This window comes from Mobula hypostoma, chromosome 14 (genome assembly GCF_963921235.1).
Source record: "Mobula hypostoma chromosome 14, sMobHyp1.1, whole genome shotgun sequence".
NCBI lineage: Eukaryota > Metazoa > Chordata > Chondrichthyes > Myliobatiformes > Myliobatidae > Mobula > Mobula hypostoma.
Window position 1 is genome coordinate 15,936,556 of NC_086110.1, and position 18,857 is coordinate 15,955,412.

General features: G+C 43.9%; 1 protein-coding gene across 1 annotated transcript in view; it reads left to right on the forward strand.

The window, feature by feature from the left end:
• Positions 1–18,857, forward strand: part of hsf4 (heat shock transcription factor 4) — a 79,662-nt gene that overhangs the window by 43,947 nt on the left and 16,858 nt on the right. Inside the window, exons 7-8 of the mRNA XM_063066717.1 lie at positions 9,801–9,900; positions 10,321–10,454. Of these exons, the coding sequence (XP_062922787.1) occupies positions 9,801–9,900; positions 10,321–10,454 (234 nt within the window). The remainder of the gene's footprint in view (positions 1–9,800; positions 9,901–10,320; positions 10,455–18,857) is intronic.

The following is an 18,857-nucleotide window of genomic DNA, read 5'->3' on the forward strand; positions in this document are numbered from 1 at the left end:
CAGGATGTCCTTTCTGTCCCCTATCGACTCCCCTATAACTACCATACTGCCTAACTTTACCCTTCCCTGTCGAGCCACAGTTGCCACCAGCCTGGCTGCTGCTGCTGTGGTCTAATGGATCATACCCGCCCCCCCACAGTATCCGAGAGGTATACCTGTTCCCAATGGGAATGGCCACAGGGCAACCCTGCACTGACTTCCTAATTCCTTTCCCTCTCCTGGTGATCACTCATCTACTGTCTGAAGGCAGTACTCTGGGTGTGACCACCTCTTCAAAAAGTCTTGTCTAGAATAGCTCCAGCACCAAAATGATCCTGAGTACATCCAACCCCAGCTCAAACACCTTGACCCCAACAGTCAGGCGCTGAAGTTGGGTGTACTTCCCGCAGGAGTAGTCATCAGAGAAACCGTCAGGTATCCTGAATTCCCACGTCTGACTGGAGGAGCATTTCATTGTGACTACTCTATACTTAAATAAAAAGGATTACCTCTTCGTAACTGTGCCTCCACGCGTTCATGCTGAAGCCTGCTAAGCCAAAGCCTTCCCATTCTCCCACCGGCTCACTCAAATTGTGGCCGCTCTGCTTGAGCCTGTCTTCCTCTCATTTGCAGCTGAGTTTAGGGCTTTGATGCTGACACCTACTGCGCCTACGCCATCTAAAAAAGACCAGGCTTGCCAGAATCTGCTCCTTTTATGCTCTCTCCCAACTTCCATAGTGCTCTAACACAACATTCACACTCCCTGTGTCTCCAGAAAGGTTTGCAAAGGTATCCTCTGACCTGGGCAGAGGGTATTGCTCTACTTTCAGTACCGGATTGATGGTGAACTTAAAATTTTGGTAGATCCTGACAGAACCATTCTTCTAGGCTGGAGAGATCACTGGCATTGCCCTCGGACTCCATTCAACCTTGGAAAGAATTTCTCCAGCTCCATGCTATCCAGCTCAGTGGCTACCCTATCACTGATGGTATAAGGAAATGGACAGACTTTGTAAAACTTGGCTGTGGCGTTTAACATTACTTTACCTTTGATATGTTTGAGTTTTCCAATGCCATCCTTGAGCACTGCTTTTCTTAATTCCCTTTTGGTTGACAAGGGATGTGGCATACAGTTGGTGACTAGATCTCCAGTTAAGTTGTGATTGGCTCAGCCAGTCATGCGACTACAGTTCTGGCCCTCCTGTTTTTACCACGTACAAGCCCAATTTGGCTTGTTGACTGTTGTATTTCACAGTTGCGAATGTCATTCCCACAGGAGTTATATTTTCTGCAGTATAAGTTCTTGGTCGGATATCTGCAGGCTTCAGTTTAGTATCTTTGAAATGCCATTCAATCTCACTTTGTAGAATGGCTGAAATAGCCGAGTAGGTGTCCAGTTCCATTTTAATTAATTTGCCGCTCACTTCTATAGTTTTTTTTTGATACAGCTATTTCAGCTGCTCTTTTAAATGTAAGTTGTGTTTCAGTTAGCAGCTACTTTTGAATGCTTTCTTGTAAGTTTCCACAAACTAAGTGATCTCTCATTGCACCATTAAACTCATTACCAACCTGACAATGTTCAGACAATCTCCTTAATTCAACCACATACACTGTAGTGGGCTCCCCTTCCTTTTGATCCCGTTATGAAACCTAATCCGTTCTGCAGTCAACAATGGCTTCATTTCTAAATGTTCTTGCATTACTTTCATGATATTACCAAAGCTCATTTTGGCTGGTTTGGTTGAAGCAATTAAACTTCAGAACAAACTACATGCCTTTAAATCCAGTGCACTCAGCAAAACTGGCACTCACTTCTCATTGGCTATTTCTTTTGCTTCAAAATACTGCTCAATCTGCTCAATATACAATATCCAGTTATCTCTTGTGCAATCAAATGTGTCTATCATTCCAATGTAGCCAGCCATTTCTACTTTCCTTTGTTCATGAATTTATGATTATTATCACCAGGTACTCACTGTTTATGAACTTGTGAATTTGTCTTTTTTTCTACCTCTTTTTCAACTCTATCATGTACTTTTCTGCAGAAAACCCATGCTGCGCTTTTTGTTAATTTGAGTGTCTCACTGTGCTTCAATGGGTAGGTAGTCGTCTCAGATTTGTTTAAAACTTGCCCATCACCGCTGTTACGTTCTGTAACTCATAAACATAAACAAATTGAAAGCAAAACCAAGGGAGTCTGGGATGCGAGTCATGTATTTTTATATATAACCCATAATTATTTAAACAAGTAAAGAATGCTTACTGAAATAATATATTTACAATGTTACTGAAATATTAAATACACAACTGCCTCCAGAACCATCTATGACAATGAATTCCACAGGTTCACCACCCTCTGGCTGAAGAAATTCCTCCTCGTCTGTCTTTTAAAGGGACATCCTATTCTGAGGTGTGCTCTCTGGTCCAGGACTCCCTCGCTATAGGAAACATCCTTTCCATGTCCACTCTATCTAAGCTTTTCAGTATTTGTTAAGTTTTAGCGAGATCACTTCTCATTCTTCTAAACTCCAGTGAGTATAGACCCAAAGCTATAAAACGCTTCTCATATGTTAACCCTTTCATTCCCAGGATCATTCTCGTGAACCTCCTCTGGACCCTCTCCAATGCTAGCACATCCTTATCTGAAAAATCCCTCCCCCTCTTGTCTTCTCCTATCATTTCGGATCTCGCCCTCCCCTCCCACTTTCAAATCTCTTCTTTCAGTTAGTCCTGACAAAGGGTCTTGGCCCTAAACGTGACTGTGCTTCTTCCTATGGATGCTGTCTGGCCTGCTGCGTTCACCAGCATTTTGTGTGTGTTGCTTATCTGAAAACTCTGGCTGCTTAAGCAACCCCTTGATGGGCTTTTTGTTGCTCATGAAAGAGGTGAGCAGCTTCTGCATGTTGACAAATGCAGTCTGATAAACCGTCAGCATTACGTACAGTATGTACTTTTACATTCTTGAAATGAATGCATTTACCTTCCTTACTGCCAACCCAACCTGTTAAGAGTTAAAAAATACACGTGGACTAAGATGTTAACTGTCCTGTGCTATCACCAGTGGGATCATCAGTTGATCTGCCACCTGTCTTCAGGAGTTTCGGCCCGCTTATGATCAAGACTCCTTCGAGGTGGTGGGCCAGCAGTGCTAAAGCACCACCTCCCACTGGTGAGCTTAAAAACTTGGCATCTGCCTTTATCAGAGTTGTTGGTCACTTCCATCCAACAGATAGTCTGCTCTTCAGGTGTCTATGCAACTACTGAAGGGTTTGCAAGATATGTATACACTGTCTGACTAACTGCCCCTCTGGACATACTTGGTCCACACCCATGCTGATCCTTTCTCTGCTGCCTCAGCTACAGCCCTGCTGGTTGACTTGATCTCTCTTCTAGTGAAGCCAAGGTCACTCAGCCACTTCTGGAAAGTGAACGCAATAAACCCACGGCAGCCTACTTCGAATGGATAGCATGAGACCTTCCACCCTCTGTCTCTGCACTCTGATCTTAATTCTGCATACTTCGTTAACTTGTGCTCATGGGCTTCATCGATGTTGTCTTCCCAGGGGACTGTGAGTTCACCAATAACCACTTCTCTACTTCTCAGACCATACGATTATATCCGGATGCAATGTTGTGAAAGCTATTTGCGCCGGGAAACTGCCTTTCCCGTCCAGGTCAGCCTTGACACACCAATCATTGGCTGAAGAAAGTATGCTTGATCGTGAGCCTGCACTGCACACCCTTGACTTGGAGCCTTCTTTCACAAATGATATGCGATGTTCTGTGCAGCATGGGGCATGAGATAAGTTGTGCTGCAGTACTCTCTGCTCAACCGCTTCTGTCACAACTTTGAGAACGTTGTTATGTCTCCAAGTGTTCATACCGCTGGAAAGATTGACTCTGCATGCACTCAAGATATGTTGAAGTGTTCCCTTCTCGCCACAAGCAGCACACCTGTCTGTCTTATCTTCATACCAGGTGCTGAGATTGGCAGGTGTTGGGAGCAGGCCGTACGCTGCTCTGCATAGAAAAGAAATGTGGAGCAGTTCCATCTGCCACAGAACATTCCAAGATAGGTGTCATTGTTCAACACTTTCCCACCAGGTCCAAGCCCCCTGTTTGGCCAGGCCAGCTGTTTTAGCTAACCTCTTCTCCTCTTCTACCTCTCATATTTCTTGTGTTACAAGCTCACGGCGCTCCTTACCTGTAGAAGATGACCACCACTTGTGGGTTGTCCATCCAAGTCCCTGGCGGCCTAGCTGGATAGCCCCAACCGTCTCCTTGTGCTTCAATCTAGACTCTGCCTCATCAACTGCTACACGGGCTGACCACTTCCTGCCTGATCTCACATCCGGCTGGGTGTTCTTGATGACAGGGTTTTTTGAGTCTCGAAGCATCAAGAATGATCTTAACTTGGCTACCTTGACCTCTTCAACAAGGGATTGCACTGGGATGGTAAGCTTTGTCTGGCTACTGTGGATTGCAACATTGGTGAGGCTGCTCGGTACTCCAAGCCACTTCTTCACATACTTGCTGATCTTCCGTTCCATTGCCTCAACATGGGACATTGCCACTTCAGAGACAGTTAGTGGCTACATTATCCGTGGCATCGGTCCATACTGTAAGCACCATAACTTCAACTTGCCAGGCAAGCCACACTTGTTGACAGATATCAGACCTCTGCTGATCTGTTCTCCTGTCTCTTGAACCCTCTTGGTGTCTCTCAGCTCCTCTATGTACCATCGCCCGAGGCTCTTAACTGGTTGGTCCTGAATGGATGGAATCTCCTCTCCACAAAGGGTGAAATGAAAGTCAACCAGCTTTCCTCTCCAAAGAACAAGGCTCCTTGACTTCTTGGTCTTGAACTTCATTCTTCCCCAATCCATTAGCTTCTCGAGTCTAGATAGTACCTTTTCCACTGCCTCCGTCCTGGGACCCAAAAGGGTGAGATCATCCATGAACGCTCGTATTGGTGGTAACTCCCCTCCGCCATCAAGTGCAACACCTGGTCCCACTGATTCTGCAGCTCTGCCACCTAGTTGTAAACTGCAGAGTGGAAAACCTCATCCGGAAATCGTTGTAGTACTGCATAACAAAGTTCTTCACCTTAGCAGGAATCCATAGGAATTCCATCGCAAACTCAATCAGGACATGGGGAACAGAACCATACGCATTTGCCAGATCAAGCCAAACTACAGCCAGGTTTCTTCTCAACCTTTTTGACTCCTGGATGGTATGCCATATCATACTAGAATGTTCAAGGCATCCCAGGAAGCCTGGTACTCCTGCCTTCTGCACAAATGTATTTACTAATTGATTTTCAATCACAAATGAAGATATTCTTTCGGCCAGAATGCCAAACATAATCTTCCCCTTTACATTCAGGAGTGAAATTGGTCGGAACTGATTCAATGTAAAAGAATTCTCTTCCTTCGGGATGTATACTCCTTCAGCCTCACTCCATGACAAAGGAACAACACCTTGTCTCCACACCACCTTTAACAATCTCCACAAGTATTTCCTCAGCTGTTCACACTTCTTGAACACCTTATACGGCACTCCATTAGGTCCTGGCACTGAGCCTGACCTTGTCTTTCTGATGAACCGTTCAACTTCCGCCAATTTGGGTTCTGACAGATCGAACTTCACTCCTGGCTTGGTAGGCTTCACAAGCCCTGAAATGTCAGACAAAGGAGCCTCCCGCTGTTCGTTAGAGTAAGTGCTTGCCAGGTGATCCTCAAGTTCTTGTTGAGAGATGTTAAGCTGCCCGCTCTTACTTTGTTCAAACAGTTTCTTTGTGAACTCGTGAGGGTTCTCACAGAACGACTTTCTTGCCTTCTCTCACTTCTTTCTCTTTTTACATTGTGACTCTGCATGATGGAGTGATGCTAACTTTATTCGAAAATGCTCTCGGAGATCAGCAAGCCCTGGCTTGTCACCCTCACTTGCTACCTTCCACCTCTGTCTCAACGATCTAAGCTCTCTCCTCAACCTACTAATCTTCTTCTGGCACCTGCTAGGTTGCTGTGTAGGCTTTGCTTTCTTCAACTCAAACAAGCTAAACCTGTACTTTCCAACATCGTAAATCGCCCATCACTTCCAACTTTCTCTTTGACGTTCCCCTGAGAGTGTTCTCCAACATCATGCTGATATCCTCATCAAATACACACCAAGCCTTCTCATCTGCCATTGCCGGCCACTTGACCTTCCTCTTCTTCTCTACCTCCTCACCATCACTATCATGCAAAGGATCTACCTGGGTACTGTGGTCTGAAACCTGACCTGGGTTATCTCTCGTCTGACCTGGAATATGATGACTGTCTCCAGAGTGAATCGCTGTGGCTTGTGATTCAGTGGTTGAAAAAACCACATCATCTGTGCTTGGTGAAGTAATCTCATCTTCATCCACTGGGATGGAATAGCACCTGAACTTTGCTTGGTGGATTCGTACACCTTTAATGCTGGAAAACGCTCTCCCGCACCAACACACTGGGCACTCAGAGCCTCTTATCCTAGCTGTTGGTTGTAGTCGTTCCCTGTAATTAACTGTATCCATTCGATTGGGTCCATCATTCTCCCTCTCTCTCAGAGGACCCTGAGGGTAAGTTAACTTTAAGAGAATCCTGCACAAGGACTCACATGTCCCTTGGCACGTCTTATTTCTGAATTTTCTACTGGTTAGAATATAATTTATGACTTTATTCCTTCTGAGAAAGTGCATGACCATACACAGGCCGGCACAATAGCTTAGTTCTTAACGCAAAGCTTTTCACTGCCAGTGACCTGGGTTCAATTCCCACTGCTGTCTGTGTACTCTCCCCATGACTGTGTGTTTCCTCCAGGTGCTCCGGTTTCCTCCCACAGTCCAAAGACACACCAGTTGCTGGGTTAATTGGTCATCCTAAACAGTCCTGTGATTAGGCTGCAGTTAAATCAGTCATTGTGAGGCGGTGCGGCCTGAAAGGCTAGAAGGGCCTATTCCACGTGGCACCTCCAAATAAATAAACAAACAAATAAATACACTTCCCTCAACTATATTCAATCTGTTACTACTTTTGCCCATTTAGCAAATCTAAGTCTTTCTGCAGATTTCCTGCTTCTTCAATACCACCTACTCCTCCACTTATCTTCATATCATCCACAAACTTAGCCACGCAGCCATCAATTCTGTCATCCATATTACTGACATATAACGTGAAAGGAAGCGACCGCTGCAGAACACCATTAGTCACTTGCAGCCAACCAGAAGAGGGTCCCCTTTATTTTCCTATCTTTGCCTCCTGCAGTCAGCCAACCTTCTATCCATGTTGTCTGAGTTCCTGCAGCATTTTGTTTGTGTTGCTCTAAAAAGCATTGCAAAATCTGAACTATGCACTCCAATGTCTATCACTTAAAGGACGGATATCAAAAGTACCAGCCTTATTCTTCCTTTGCTGATATAGGGATTATTTCCAAATCCTAACTGTTTGGTTTCCATTACATGTGTGTATGCATACATGCACGCACGTACACTCAGACAAGCCAACAAACTCAACATGAATCTTGTATCACAACTGAGATACCCAACTGCCCCTCACATACCCAGAATGTTTCCCCAGAGAAGATCTTGCTGAGTGAAATCTTGGATGCAGTCAGCAAATGTTTGGCGAAGCCATTGGCTCACCCACCACAATCAGGTCACGTGTGCGAGGCTGGAACGGGCCACTAAACTACTGAGAAAACCTTCAGCAGATGGCACAGCCACACTGTTAGCTTTGCTGCCATCTGTCAGAGCCCTCAAGTCTTTTTTGGTGTTCCTGATGCTCAAAACATTCAAAAACCATTAAAAAATTGAATGAACGATTATATATGTTAAAAATTATTAGAAGTAGAAAATTAATTACGTGGAAACAATTAGCAAATCACTGCAAGCATCACTGAAAATGAATGTAATTGAAATAAGATAAACGTAACTTACCAACTATATAACCTCCATTTCGTTGAGTGACCTTGCAGGTCCTGGATGAGTCTAACCTACGATGAGATCTACAAGAAGACTCCTCAGTTTAAGTCAGTTGCTCTGTTGCTGGACTTTATACATGGGATATAGCCGGGAGGTTTTCCAGATAGATGCCAATGCTGTCCCTTCCTAGAATAGTTTCAAGGATCAACTTCATCTGCCATATGCATTTATATGTATTAAGAATTTGCTATGGTGTTTTGCTGCGTGAGAAAATCAAGAATCCAGCTGCACAAGAAGGTATTGAGGCCTAGGTCTTGAGGCTTACATTAGTTTTGAGGGGATGATAGTAATGAATGCTGAGCTGTAGTCCACCCAGAGAATCCTGATATATATTTCTTCACTATCCTGATGTTCCAGGGTTGAGTGAAGAGCCAATGAAATAGCATCTGCTGTGTACCTGTTGCTCCGGTAGGCAAATTGGTGTGGATCCGAGTTGCTTCTCAGGCATGAGTTGATAAGTTTCATCACCAGCCTCTCAAAGCACTTCAGCACAGTGGATGTAAGTGCTACTAGACAATGGTCATTGAAAAAAGTTGCCACGTTCTTCTTGGGCATTGGTATAACTGAAGCCTGCTGGAAGCAGATGGGTACACCGGGCTGCCAAAATGAGCAGTTAAGAATATCAGTGAACACTCCAGGTCTTTAGTGCTTGGCCAGGTACCCCCTCTGGCCAGATGATTTCCCTGGTTTCACTCTCATGAAGGACGCTCCCAGGTCAGCTTCGGAGACTAAAATCACAGGGTCTTTGTGGGCTGTGGGAGTTCATGAAGCTGCCTTCATGTTTTGATGGTCAAAGGGGGCATAAAAGGCACTGAGCTCTTCTGGGAGCGAAGACTGGTGCCACAAAGCCATTTCTGGTGACTGACATTGAAGTACCCCACCCTAAGTGTATCCTCTGTCCTTGTCACTTTCAGTGTTTCTTCAGAATGGAGGAGTAATGATCTATCTGTACATGTTAATCATGTTTGATATAACGTCATGAGCCTTCATGCTGTCAAGAATTGAGGACTCCCATGGCCAGTTAATCCTTTCCATCTGCACAGGTCTGATCAGTGGATCAACCTTAGCTGTGGAACAGGGTGTATTGATGGAGTGGGCTGTAGGAGTGCAGAGCTTTGGGTGTAAGGTAAAATTCTAAGGATACAAGCTATTGCTTGACTAGTATCTGGAAGAACCTCCATGCTTGAGACCAGCAAGCAAATACTCACTTGACTCCAAGGTTGACTGTCTCCAAGTTCACTGCCTTAGTCAGTCTGGTTTCATTCACTTTTGTGGGTTAGCATAATTTTCTTGATACAATTTAATTGCATTCTGTGTAATTTCAGAGTTGCTTATAAACCAGAACATTTCAAGGGAGAATACTTTCCACGAGGGATTTTACTGAACCAACGTTCACAATCACTTGCAAGCACAGCCTTACATTCCTCTGGTACTATAAAATATAGTAATTTGAAGCTGTTTTCCAATCTGCTTTGGGCATTTTTGGAGATGAAAATCCTGGATTCTACTCAACATCAGCTATGTTGTCTATTGTACATAACAAAACCTTACACATTTAAATTACAAGTTTAGGTCTGAGTACTAACACTGCAGCCAAAGCTTTGGCCAATAAAATCTACCAACAACCTTGACCCTGATTCTTATATCATCGGTAACCAGACATAAATGATAATTGAGTAAACATTTTGTGTAAAGCCAGTGCAGCCCCTGAAGTGACAACCCTCACGTAGACTGCATGCTCAATGTGATGTTCAGAGGGATTTAATACTGTATAAGCTCAAAGCCTTGGGTTGGATCAATCTTGCTCTTCATCTTGCAGACCTCTGATGCTGGATGACAACAGTCCTATGCCTCCTGTCACCAAATATGGTCGACATCTGTCAATAGAACCTCATCAGGATCCCTATTTCATTCAGTTGGTATGTAGCAAGCTTCCTGGCATTCAAACAATTCTGTTATAATAAAGCAGTCTCAGTGTGATTCTCCTATTCAGTGCAGCTCAGGTTGGGTTATAAGTACAGATAATCAGTAACTTCCAATACTTCACTCCCCCTCTTCCTGAAGTTTGGGGTAATGGGTATTTCTTTGCGGCATTTCGCTGACAGCCCAATTTTTTTGCACAAGCCTCTGTGTTGCATGTAGGAGGACTATTTATCCTTGGGTTAACCTAATCTCACTGTTATGTTACTCAATATTCCTGTATATACTTACCAGCAGGTTTCAGATTCTCTTCCTTAATGAACAGAAATACTTCCAGGTCTGGGCTAATTGCTAATAGTGGTTTTATAAATGTTACTTCTGTTCCATTGGTAATGTTGTTAACTTGGTCAATTTTCCAGCCGTCCACAGAAGCTGCCTTGTGCTCCACAGCCTATACCAACAGCCCAGTTTCTGAAGGGCCAATCATTTCTGACATCACAGATCTCCCCCAGCCCAGTGGTGCTACCAGTCAGCCTGCACGGAAGGAGCAGAGGTGGGTCATTGGCGTACAAGGACAATTAGACCACTTTGTATATGGGGATAAGGCAGGAAGTTGCTCTGCTATTAACTTTAAGGATTCAACAGCAAAGTGCAAAAAGTTGCATATGCACAAATGATTCCTAGCCTGCCTGTTTCATGCTGTATTGGTTTCATTCTAGTTCATCTTAATGCAACTTTTCACCTTTTATAGGCTCATTGTACTACAGGTTCAGAAACAGATATTAACCTTCAACATCAGGCTCCTGAATCAGAATGGAAAACCTCAGTCACCCCAATACTGAACTGATTCCACAACTTATATGGACTCACCTTCAACAACTCTACAACTCAGATTAATCGAGTAAGATGGCAAGATTAAGTAGTAACTCTTTTCGTGCAGCTCCGATGGGAATCATCAAATATTCCTGTTTAGGTCACTACAGATGAAATCCATGCTCACATCCATGGGTACCTCAGTAAGCAGCATTGTTTTAAGTTGCTTAAAGAAACTATCAATACCCAAAATCACCGAAACGCAGACCGCAGACTCGGGTTGTGAGTGCGGTTCCCCTTTGAGAAAATGGAAGTGGGGACGCCGCCCCCAGCTACAGGTGTGATTGAAACACAGAGACTTCAGACTTCCACTCCCAACCATCCTGCTGGTGAACATACAGTCTCTGGAAAATAAAACTGAAGACCTCAGAGCATGATTGTTGTACCAGAGGGACACCAGGGACTCTCACCAGCAATTTTGAATGCAGCACTGCAGCCCGATGGCTTCACCATTCTCCACAAAGACAGGGCAGCTCAGTCTTTCAAAGGCAGAGAAGGTGGAGTATGTGTTACGATTAACTCATTGTGGTGCACAAACGTGGTGGTTCTGTCTCCGTCTTACTCACCCGATCTGGAACACCTAGGGTCAAGTGTCCATTTTATCTGCTGAGGGAATTTTCTGCTATCCACCTGGCAGTGGTGTACATTCCACCTCGGGCCGACACCAGACAGGTACTGGAGTAGCTGAGCAACATCATCAGCAGGCACGATTCTGCACCTGATGCCTTCCCTGTCGTTGCAGGCCGGCTTGAAAAAAGTCTCTGAACAACTACCACCAACATACCACCTGTGGAACCAGAGGAGCCAACACACCTGGGCACTGTTACACCACCATCAAGAATGCTTACCATGTCATCCCATGCCAATACTTTAGAAAGTCCAATCACCTGGCTATAATTCTACTTCCAGCACATGAGCAGAGAAAGAAGACCACAGCACTGGTGGTGAGGTCCAAGAAGGTACGATCACTGGAGGCAGAGGAGCACTTACAGGACTAATTTGAGTCAGTGGACTGGACAAGATGCAGGGATTAATCTTCGAGGCGGAATGAATACACCACAGTTGTCACCAACTCAATCAAGACCTGTGTGGATGACTGTGTGCCTTCAAAAGCATACCAGACATACCAAAACCAAAAGCCATGGATGAACCCGGGGATTTGTAGTCTTCTGAGGGCTAGGTATGTGGATTCAAGACCAGTGATACAGAACTTTACAAAAAGTCCATTTATGGCCTACTGAAAGCTAAAATGAGGGTGAGAAAACAATTCTGATTGAGATTAGAGATGGAATCAAAACACATCAGCTCTGAAAGGTTTTGCAGGCAAAATCTAACATCCTTCCCTCCCAGATGAGCTCAACCCCTTTTATTCTGGCTTTGAGAGGGAGAATAACACTACAACTGTGTGAATCCCTACAGCATCTGGTGACCTGTGATCACTGTCTCGGAGGCTGCCATCAGAACATTTTCAAGAGAGTGAACCCTTGCAAGACATCAGGTCCTGATGGTGTACCCGATGGGGCACTGAAAACCTGTGCCAACCAAGTGGAAGGTGTTCAAGGAGGTTCTCGCTTCCTTCAAAAGGCAACAATCATGCCAGAGCCTTAAGAAGCGCAGGGGGAGCTGCTTTAACGACTATTGGCCAGCGGCACTCACATCTAATGAGATGAAGTGCTTTGAGAGTTTGGTCATGGCTAGAATCAACTGCTTAAGCAAAGACCTTCACCTTCTGCAATTTGCCTATCGTCACAATAGCTCTACAACAATGCAATCTCACTGGCTCTCTATTTGGTCTTGGATCACCTGGACAATAGTTAAACCTATGTCAGCCTGCTGTTTATTGATTACAGTTCAGTGTTCAACACAATCATACCCTCAGTTTTAATCAAAAAGCTCCAAAACCTGGGCCTCTGTACCTCCTTCTGCAACTGGCTCCTTGACTTCCTCACCGGGAGACCACAGTCAATGCAGGTCAGAAATAACATCTCCTCCTCGCTGGCACATGTCAGAGTGAGCGCTGGCAACGACTGACCCCAGGTGGAGACGGAAACAGGAGGTTATCCATAGGAATACCAACCCAGCACCAGTGGCATGACCAAGTGACGTTGCGAAACAAATCATTCTCAACACAAGGACTCCGCCACAGAACTAACTGCGAGTCTGAATTAAAGAAATAGCATAGAAAGCATAGAAATACATAGAAAGCAGTGCCAATGACAATTAACTTGACAACATTAAACAGAAAGGACAAGCACTTAATGACTCTAATTAAGTTAGTAAATTCAGGTGCTCGAGAAACCTAGAAGCCCAATGCACTTTGGAACGCCACAGAGTCCTGCAGGACTCATGATAAGTACATTTTAAGGATGCACACTTAGCTGATTGCTCTCCTCTCGAATGTGTGGCTAGGCAGAGCTCAAACTCCGTGTATAAATTTGCTGACAACGCAACTATTGGCAGAATTTCAGATGAGGAAGCATACAGGAGTGATATAGACCAGCTGGTTGAGAGGTGTCACAGCACCAACCTTGCACTCTGCGTCACTAAGATGAAGGAATTGATTGTCGACTTCAGGAAGGGTAAATCGAGGGAACACACACTAGCAGCGTCAATGGATCAGAAGTGGAAAGGGCAAGTAATTTCAAGTTCCTGGGCATCAACAGCTCTGAGGATCTGTCCTGTGCCCAAGATATTAATGCAAGTACAAAGAAGACATGATAGTGGCTATATTTCATTAAGAGTTTGAGGAGATTTGGTATGTCACCAAAGACACTCGCAAACGTTTACCAATGTACTGTGAAGAGCATTCTAACTGGTTGCATCACCGTCTGGTATGGAGGGGCCACTGCACAAGATTGGAATAAGGATGCAGAAAGTTGTAAACTCAGCCAACTACATCATGGGCACTGGCCCCCACAGCATCTCGGACACCTTCAAAGGAGATGCCTCAGAAAGGCAGTATCCCATCACCCAGAACATGCCCTCTTCTCTTTGCTACCATAAAGGAAGAGGAACAGGAGCCTGAAGACACATTCAATATTTCAGGATCAGCTTCTTTCTTCCGCCATCGGATTTCTGAATGGACAATGAACCCATAAACACTACCTCAGTAACAGAACTAGCTTTCCCAGCATATTATTTATATAGGGTTTGGTTAATTGGTCCATCGGGGAAGCTGCTCATTTGGGATAACTCTTAAAGAACAAAAACTAATCGAGGAAATAGCCAGGATCCCCTTTGATTTTTGGGACTCTGTGTCGCTTAATTGGGACAGTTGGCTGTTGCAGAATAGTTTCTAACTGCCGTCAGTGATGTGAACAAGTGTGGCTGTTAGACACGACATCGGGCTTAGAGCAAACAGTTTTTAAATAGCAATATTTGCATGTGTTTGTGTTCAAAGAGTAGTAATTTTTATCAGTGATAGTTGGTGAGAAATAAGCAGTAAGACAATTCAGAACTGTTTTGCTCATTGCAGTTACTTTGAACTTTGAACTTGACCTCTGTTGTTAATGGATTATTTTGAGCCTTAGAGATTGTCAGCTCAAACCTCACTTCAGAAACTTGGACAGATGATCCAATGGAGAATAGAGGAGGAGCTACGGAGTTACAGGAGCTGTCGTTAAATGGGACTTTTAAAACAACTCCCATCTATCCTCTTGCATAGTACAGGATCCTGTATTCTAAGAATATACAGAGGTGTTATCTTTCTGATCTGATAATAAACCGTAAAATTGCCTTATCAAATTGTGGGTGTATGTGTACAACCATCAGGCTCCTGAACCAGTGTGGATAACTTCACTTACCTCAACTCTGAACTGATTCCACAACCTACAGATGCATTCTCAAGGACTCTACAAATCATGTTCCTTGTATTTATTTATTTCCACAATTTGTCTTATTTTACACCTTGGTTGCTTGTCAGTCTTTGTTTATGTATGGTTTTTCATAAATTCTATTATATTTTATTTTCCTGTAAATGCCTGCAAGAAAATTAATCTCAAGGTAGTTTACGGTGACATGTAAGTACTTTGATACTGACTTTGTATTCGACATTTCCAAAGTGGGTGTTGGACAGGAAAGGAGTAACGTTAATGTATGTCTCCCATAATTAACAAGAAAAGCTCAAGTTATAATTTTACTGCTGTAAGTGCAGGACATTTTAACAACAATGTTACATTAGTTACCAGATCTATTTCTGACTCTGCTCAGTTCACCTTAAAAGAGTGTAATGTTAATGAGCTGTTTGCATTTCTGACTGAATATAGAATCAGGGGCGTATCTACGGAAAATAGCACCTATGGCAAGCACTGAAATTGTGACCCTGTCCAAATATCTGACACCCATCTTTCAGATAACTTTACCATAATATCAGCTCAAAAATACGAATCAAGCTCATTAACCTTTTAATTAACAAATGAAAATTATAACTGCACCTTCCTTGCTTTCACTGATGCAAATTGGTCTATGATGTGATCAAAGTCAGTTTTTTTCAGTTTCTTCTCTTTCTACACTCAGCAGAGCAAGATCATAGAATCTGCCTTGACCCATGGAGGCTCTCAGATACGAAAGTATTAGTTCTAACTTGCTGAATGATCTCTCTCAACTGGCGATGGAAACTGCGATGGTTAGCATTATCTGAATAACAATGTGAAGATTGGGGAAGACGCTCTCATCTCCATACTGAACAATAAATTCAAGAAGATCTTCAGGTCTTGATATTTTCATGTTGACCCACCTTGATAGCAACATTCTACAATCCAAAAGTTCTTCATATGGCTGCTGTCCATCAATGTCAGAGCTGTACAATTCGCCCAAATTTTCACACTTCTTTAGGTCGTTACAGTCGGTGCCGTAACACAGTCCCTCGCCATCGAGAAGAAACCCAAACTTGGCGTCAATGTCGTGCAAACGAGCGAACCTTTCGTCCATTTCTCTGTGAAGACGGTCGAGTGTTCCCTTCATGACTCTTTCCATTTCCTCCTTAGCTGTTAACCCAGCATCTCTCGAGTTCTCATCAGCCATTCGTTTCTTTTGTCTCTGACGTCTTTCAACTTCAGTATTCCATTCTTGACAGAGACCAACTCCTCCTTTGAGTGACTCGCTGATCAACACTTCTCTTTCATCATAAAAATGATCTTGGAGGGCTTTCAAATCCAGGGCAGCATCGTGGAAGTTCATGCTAGGATCCTGCAGCCTCTTTTGAATACAGTCAATGCAAATGAGTACTTTGTTCCAAAATTGTAGCAAAATCCGAAAATTGTAACTCAACATACGGTTGTACAGCTGCCTTGTGTCACTTCTTGTTTCACTGGTCTCAGTTTCATTGTCTATCATGTCCTGGAGAGCTTGAAGTATCTCCTCAAGGTACTTGTTGACGGGCTTCACTGCTTCTGTCCTTGCGCTCCACCTGGTTTCGGACTCTGGCTTAACAACCACAGGCACGGCGTTTTTGAATTTTTCCCAGCACTGTGTTGAATGAGAGAAAAACACGTAGAGAGCTTTGATGGTTCCAAAAAACGTGACCATCATTGTATCCTGCTTGGCTGCATGTACACCCACCAAGTTAAGTGAGTGATTGTCGTAATTCACAAACACTGCCAGGTTATTTTTCTCACATATTCTTTGAATCACAGCAGCGTCGCCATAGCACTGTGACCGACAGTCTTGTAGCTCCATTTCATCCTTCTCTAGCTGTTTCAAGATATCTTCAACCAAGCTCTCAGCATCCTTCTGGCTTATCTGGGTAAAACCAAGGAAGGACTCTCTAACACGGACTGTTTTCCTCTCAAAATCAACTTCCACATACCTCACTACTTCTGACATCTGCTCACGGTGTGGCTGATCAGGAGTCGAGTCGAACATGAGACCATAGTACCTGGCTTTACGAATGCTTCTCAGTAAACTCTGCTGAACAGTGGATGCCATCATGTGGATGAATTCATTCTGGATACCCAATGAAAGATAGGACGTGGATCCAGGATGACTTTCCAAATGAGTGAAGTGGGTCAAGGTTGGCCAGCAGTTTCAGTAAGCTAAGGAAATTTCCCACATTGCGGTCATCGTCTAGTTGAAGTGATTCCCTGTGTCCTCGCAAAGCCACGTTCTGAGTCGCAAGGAATTTTATGCAGAGAAGGATTCTCATCAAGATATCATACCATTTCTGCTTTTCCTTCTCAATCTGTGACTGAAATATCACACCAATAACTCCTCTGTTTCCAGCTAAATTTCTTTCCATTTCTTTCCACTGTGTGAAGCATTCCCGATGATTCTTGGCATTTTCATGAACACTAATCCTTTCAGGTGCTTTCCACTGGTTGAACCCACTTTCTTGCTCCAATGAGGATTGATGGTCTGACCGGCAATAGAGAAGACAACAGATACAAAATGCAGACTTTTTGGAAGGGGAATAGACCAGCCATGAGCGAGTCACTTCCCCACCACGACCATTTCCCAATTTCCTCTTGAACCAAGTTTTGTTCATTGAGCGGTTATTTGTTGGTAGGAAAGGCCCCTCACTGTTCTGGAAATACTTCAAACCCAGCTTTATTATTTCTGTTCTCAACACGTCAGGCAGAATTGCTTTTCCAGTATCCTTGTCGAACTTCAGAAGTCCAATGTCATGCTGTTCAATCACTTCTGGTATGACAGCTCGAGGCTCTTTAACACCATCCAGTTCAGTGTCGTCAGGTAAAGTCTCATCAATAAACTCAACATCACCACCACCATCGTCTTCTCCTCCTGTCATGTCCACGTTCTCTGTGGCAGCCTCACTCTTAATCTCGTCATACTCGGATTTATCTGACTTGACTTCCTCCTTGGCTTGTGATGTATTTGTACTTGATCCACCTTCGGATTCTAACAAACTTGTAGCAGGTGCAGGTGACTCCATGAAACGTGTCGAACTACTTGTTCCGGGCTTTTCAAAGAAGGGCATGAAGAACTTGCTCAATTTCTTGGTTTCCTCCGCCTCCAACTGTCGTCTCTTCTGTCCTTCAGCTCCACTGTCCTCCTCCTTTGTGAAGAAACGTTTCCTGGTCTTATTACACAATGGTCTAAAATAAGGCCATCCTAGTGCTTCTCACCCATGATAATCAAAGACTGATCATACATCTGAAAGAAAATTCTTTTTTCACTATCCAAGGATGGCTTGTCTGACTTTAATAGAAACTGCTCTGTGGCCTTCAAGTGCCAGGGCACGTGCCATACCCGCCATACCTTAGAATACTTCTATCCCAGCTGGGTAGAAGCTGTGCAGTACACGTGGAAATGGGGTCCAAAAGGAATTCATTGGTACTTTGCTTTACCATATAATGTGTTAGTTACATAAGTAGTTTGAAGCTGCATCCTGTTCGTTTTGTTATTGGCCCTCCAAAATCAAACGCTAGTAAGAAGTTAGAAAGTTACCTGGGAGTTTTCTTGCAATTGTGAATCCCCTCCTATGTGAGAAATTCTAATTCCAGCTTTCTGTTGAAATTGGACAGTCTATTGATTCCAGACTTGGAATTCAGAACCAGCTTTATTAACACTGGCATGTGTTGTGAAATGTGTTAACTTAGCAGCTGCAGTTCAATGCAATACATAATATAGAAGAAGGAAAAATAAATGGAATACAGTATACATATATTGAATGGATTAAAACTCATGCAAAAAACAGAAAAAATATATATTAAAAAAGTGAGGTAGTGTCCAAAGGTTCAATGTCCATTTAGGAATCGGATGGCACAGGGGAAGAAGCTGTTCCTGAATCACTGAGTGTGTGCCTTCAGGCTTCTGTACCTCCTGCCCGATGGTAACAGTGAGAAAAGGGCATGCCCTGGGTGCTGGAGGTCCTTAATAATGGACACTACCTTTCTGAGATGGTCCTTGAAGACGGCCTGAGTACTTTGTAGGCTAGTACCCAAGTTGGAGCTGACTAGATTTACAACCCTCTACAGCTTTTGGTCCTGTGCAGTAGCCCCCCACCCCCCCCCCCGCCCATACCAGACAGTGATACAGCCTGTCAGAAAACTCTCCACAGTACACTGGTGCACCTCAGGGGTGTGTGCCTAGCCCACTGCTCCACTCTCTGTATACACATGACTGT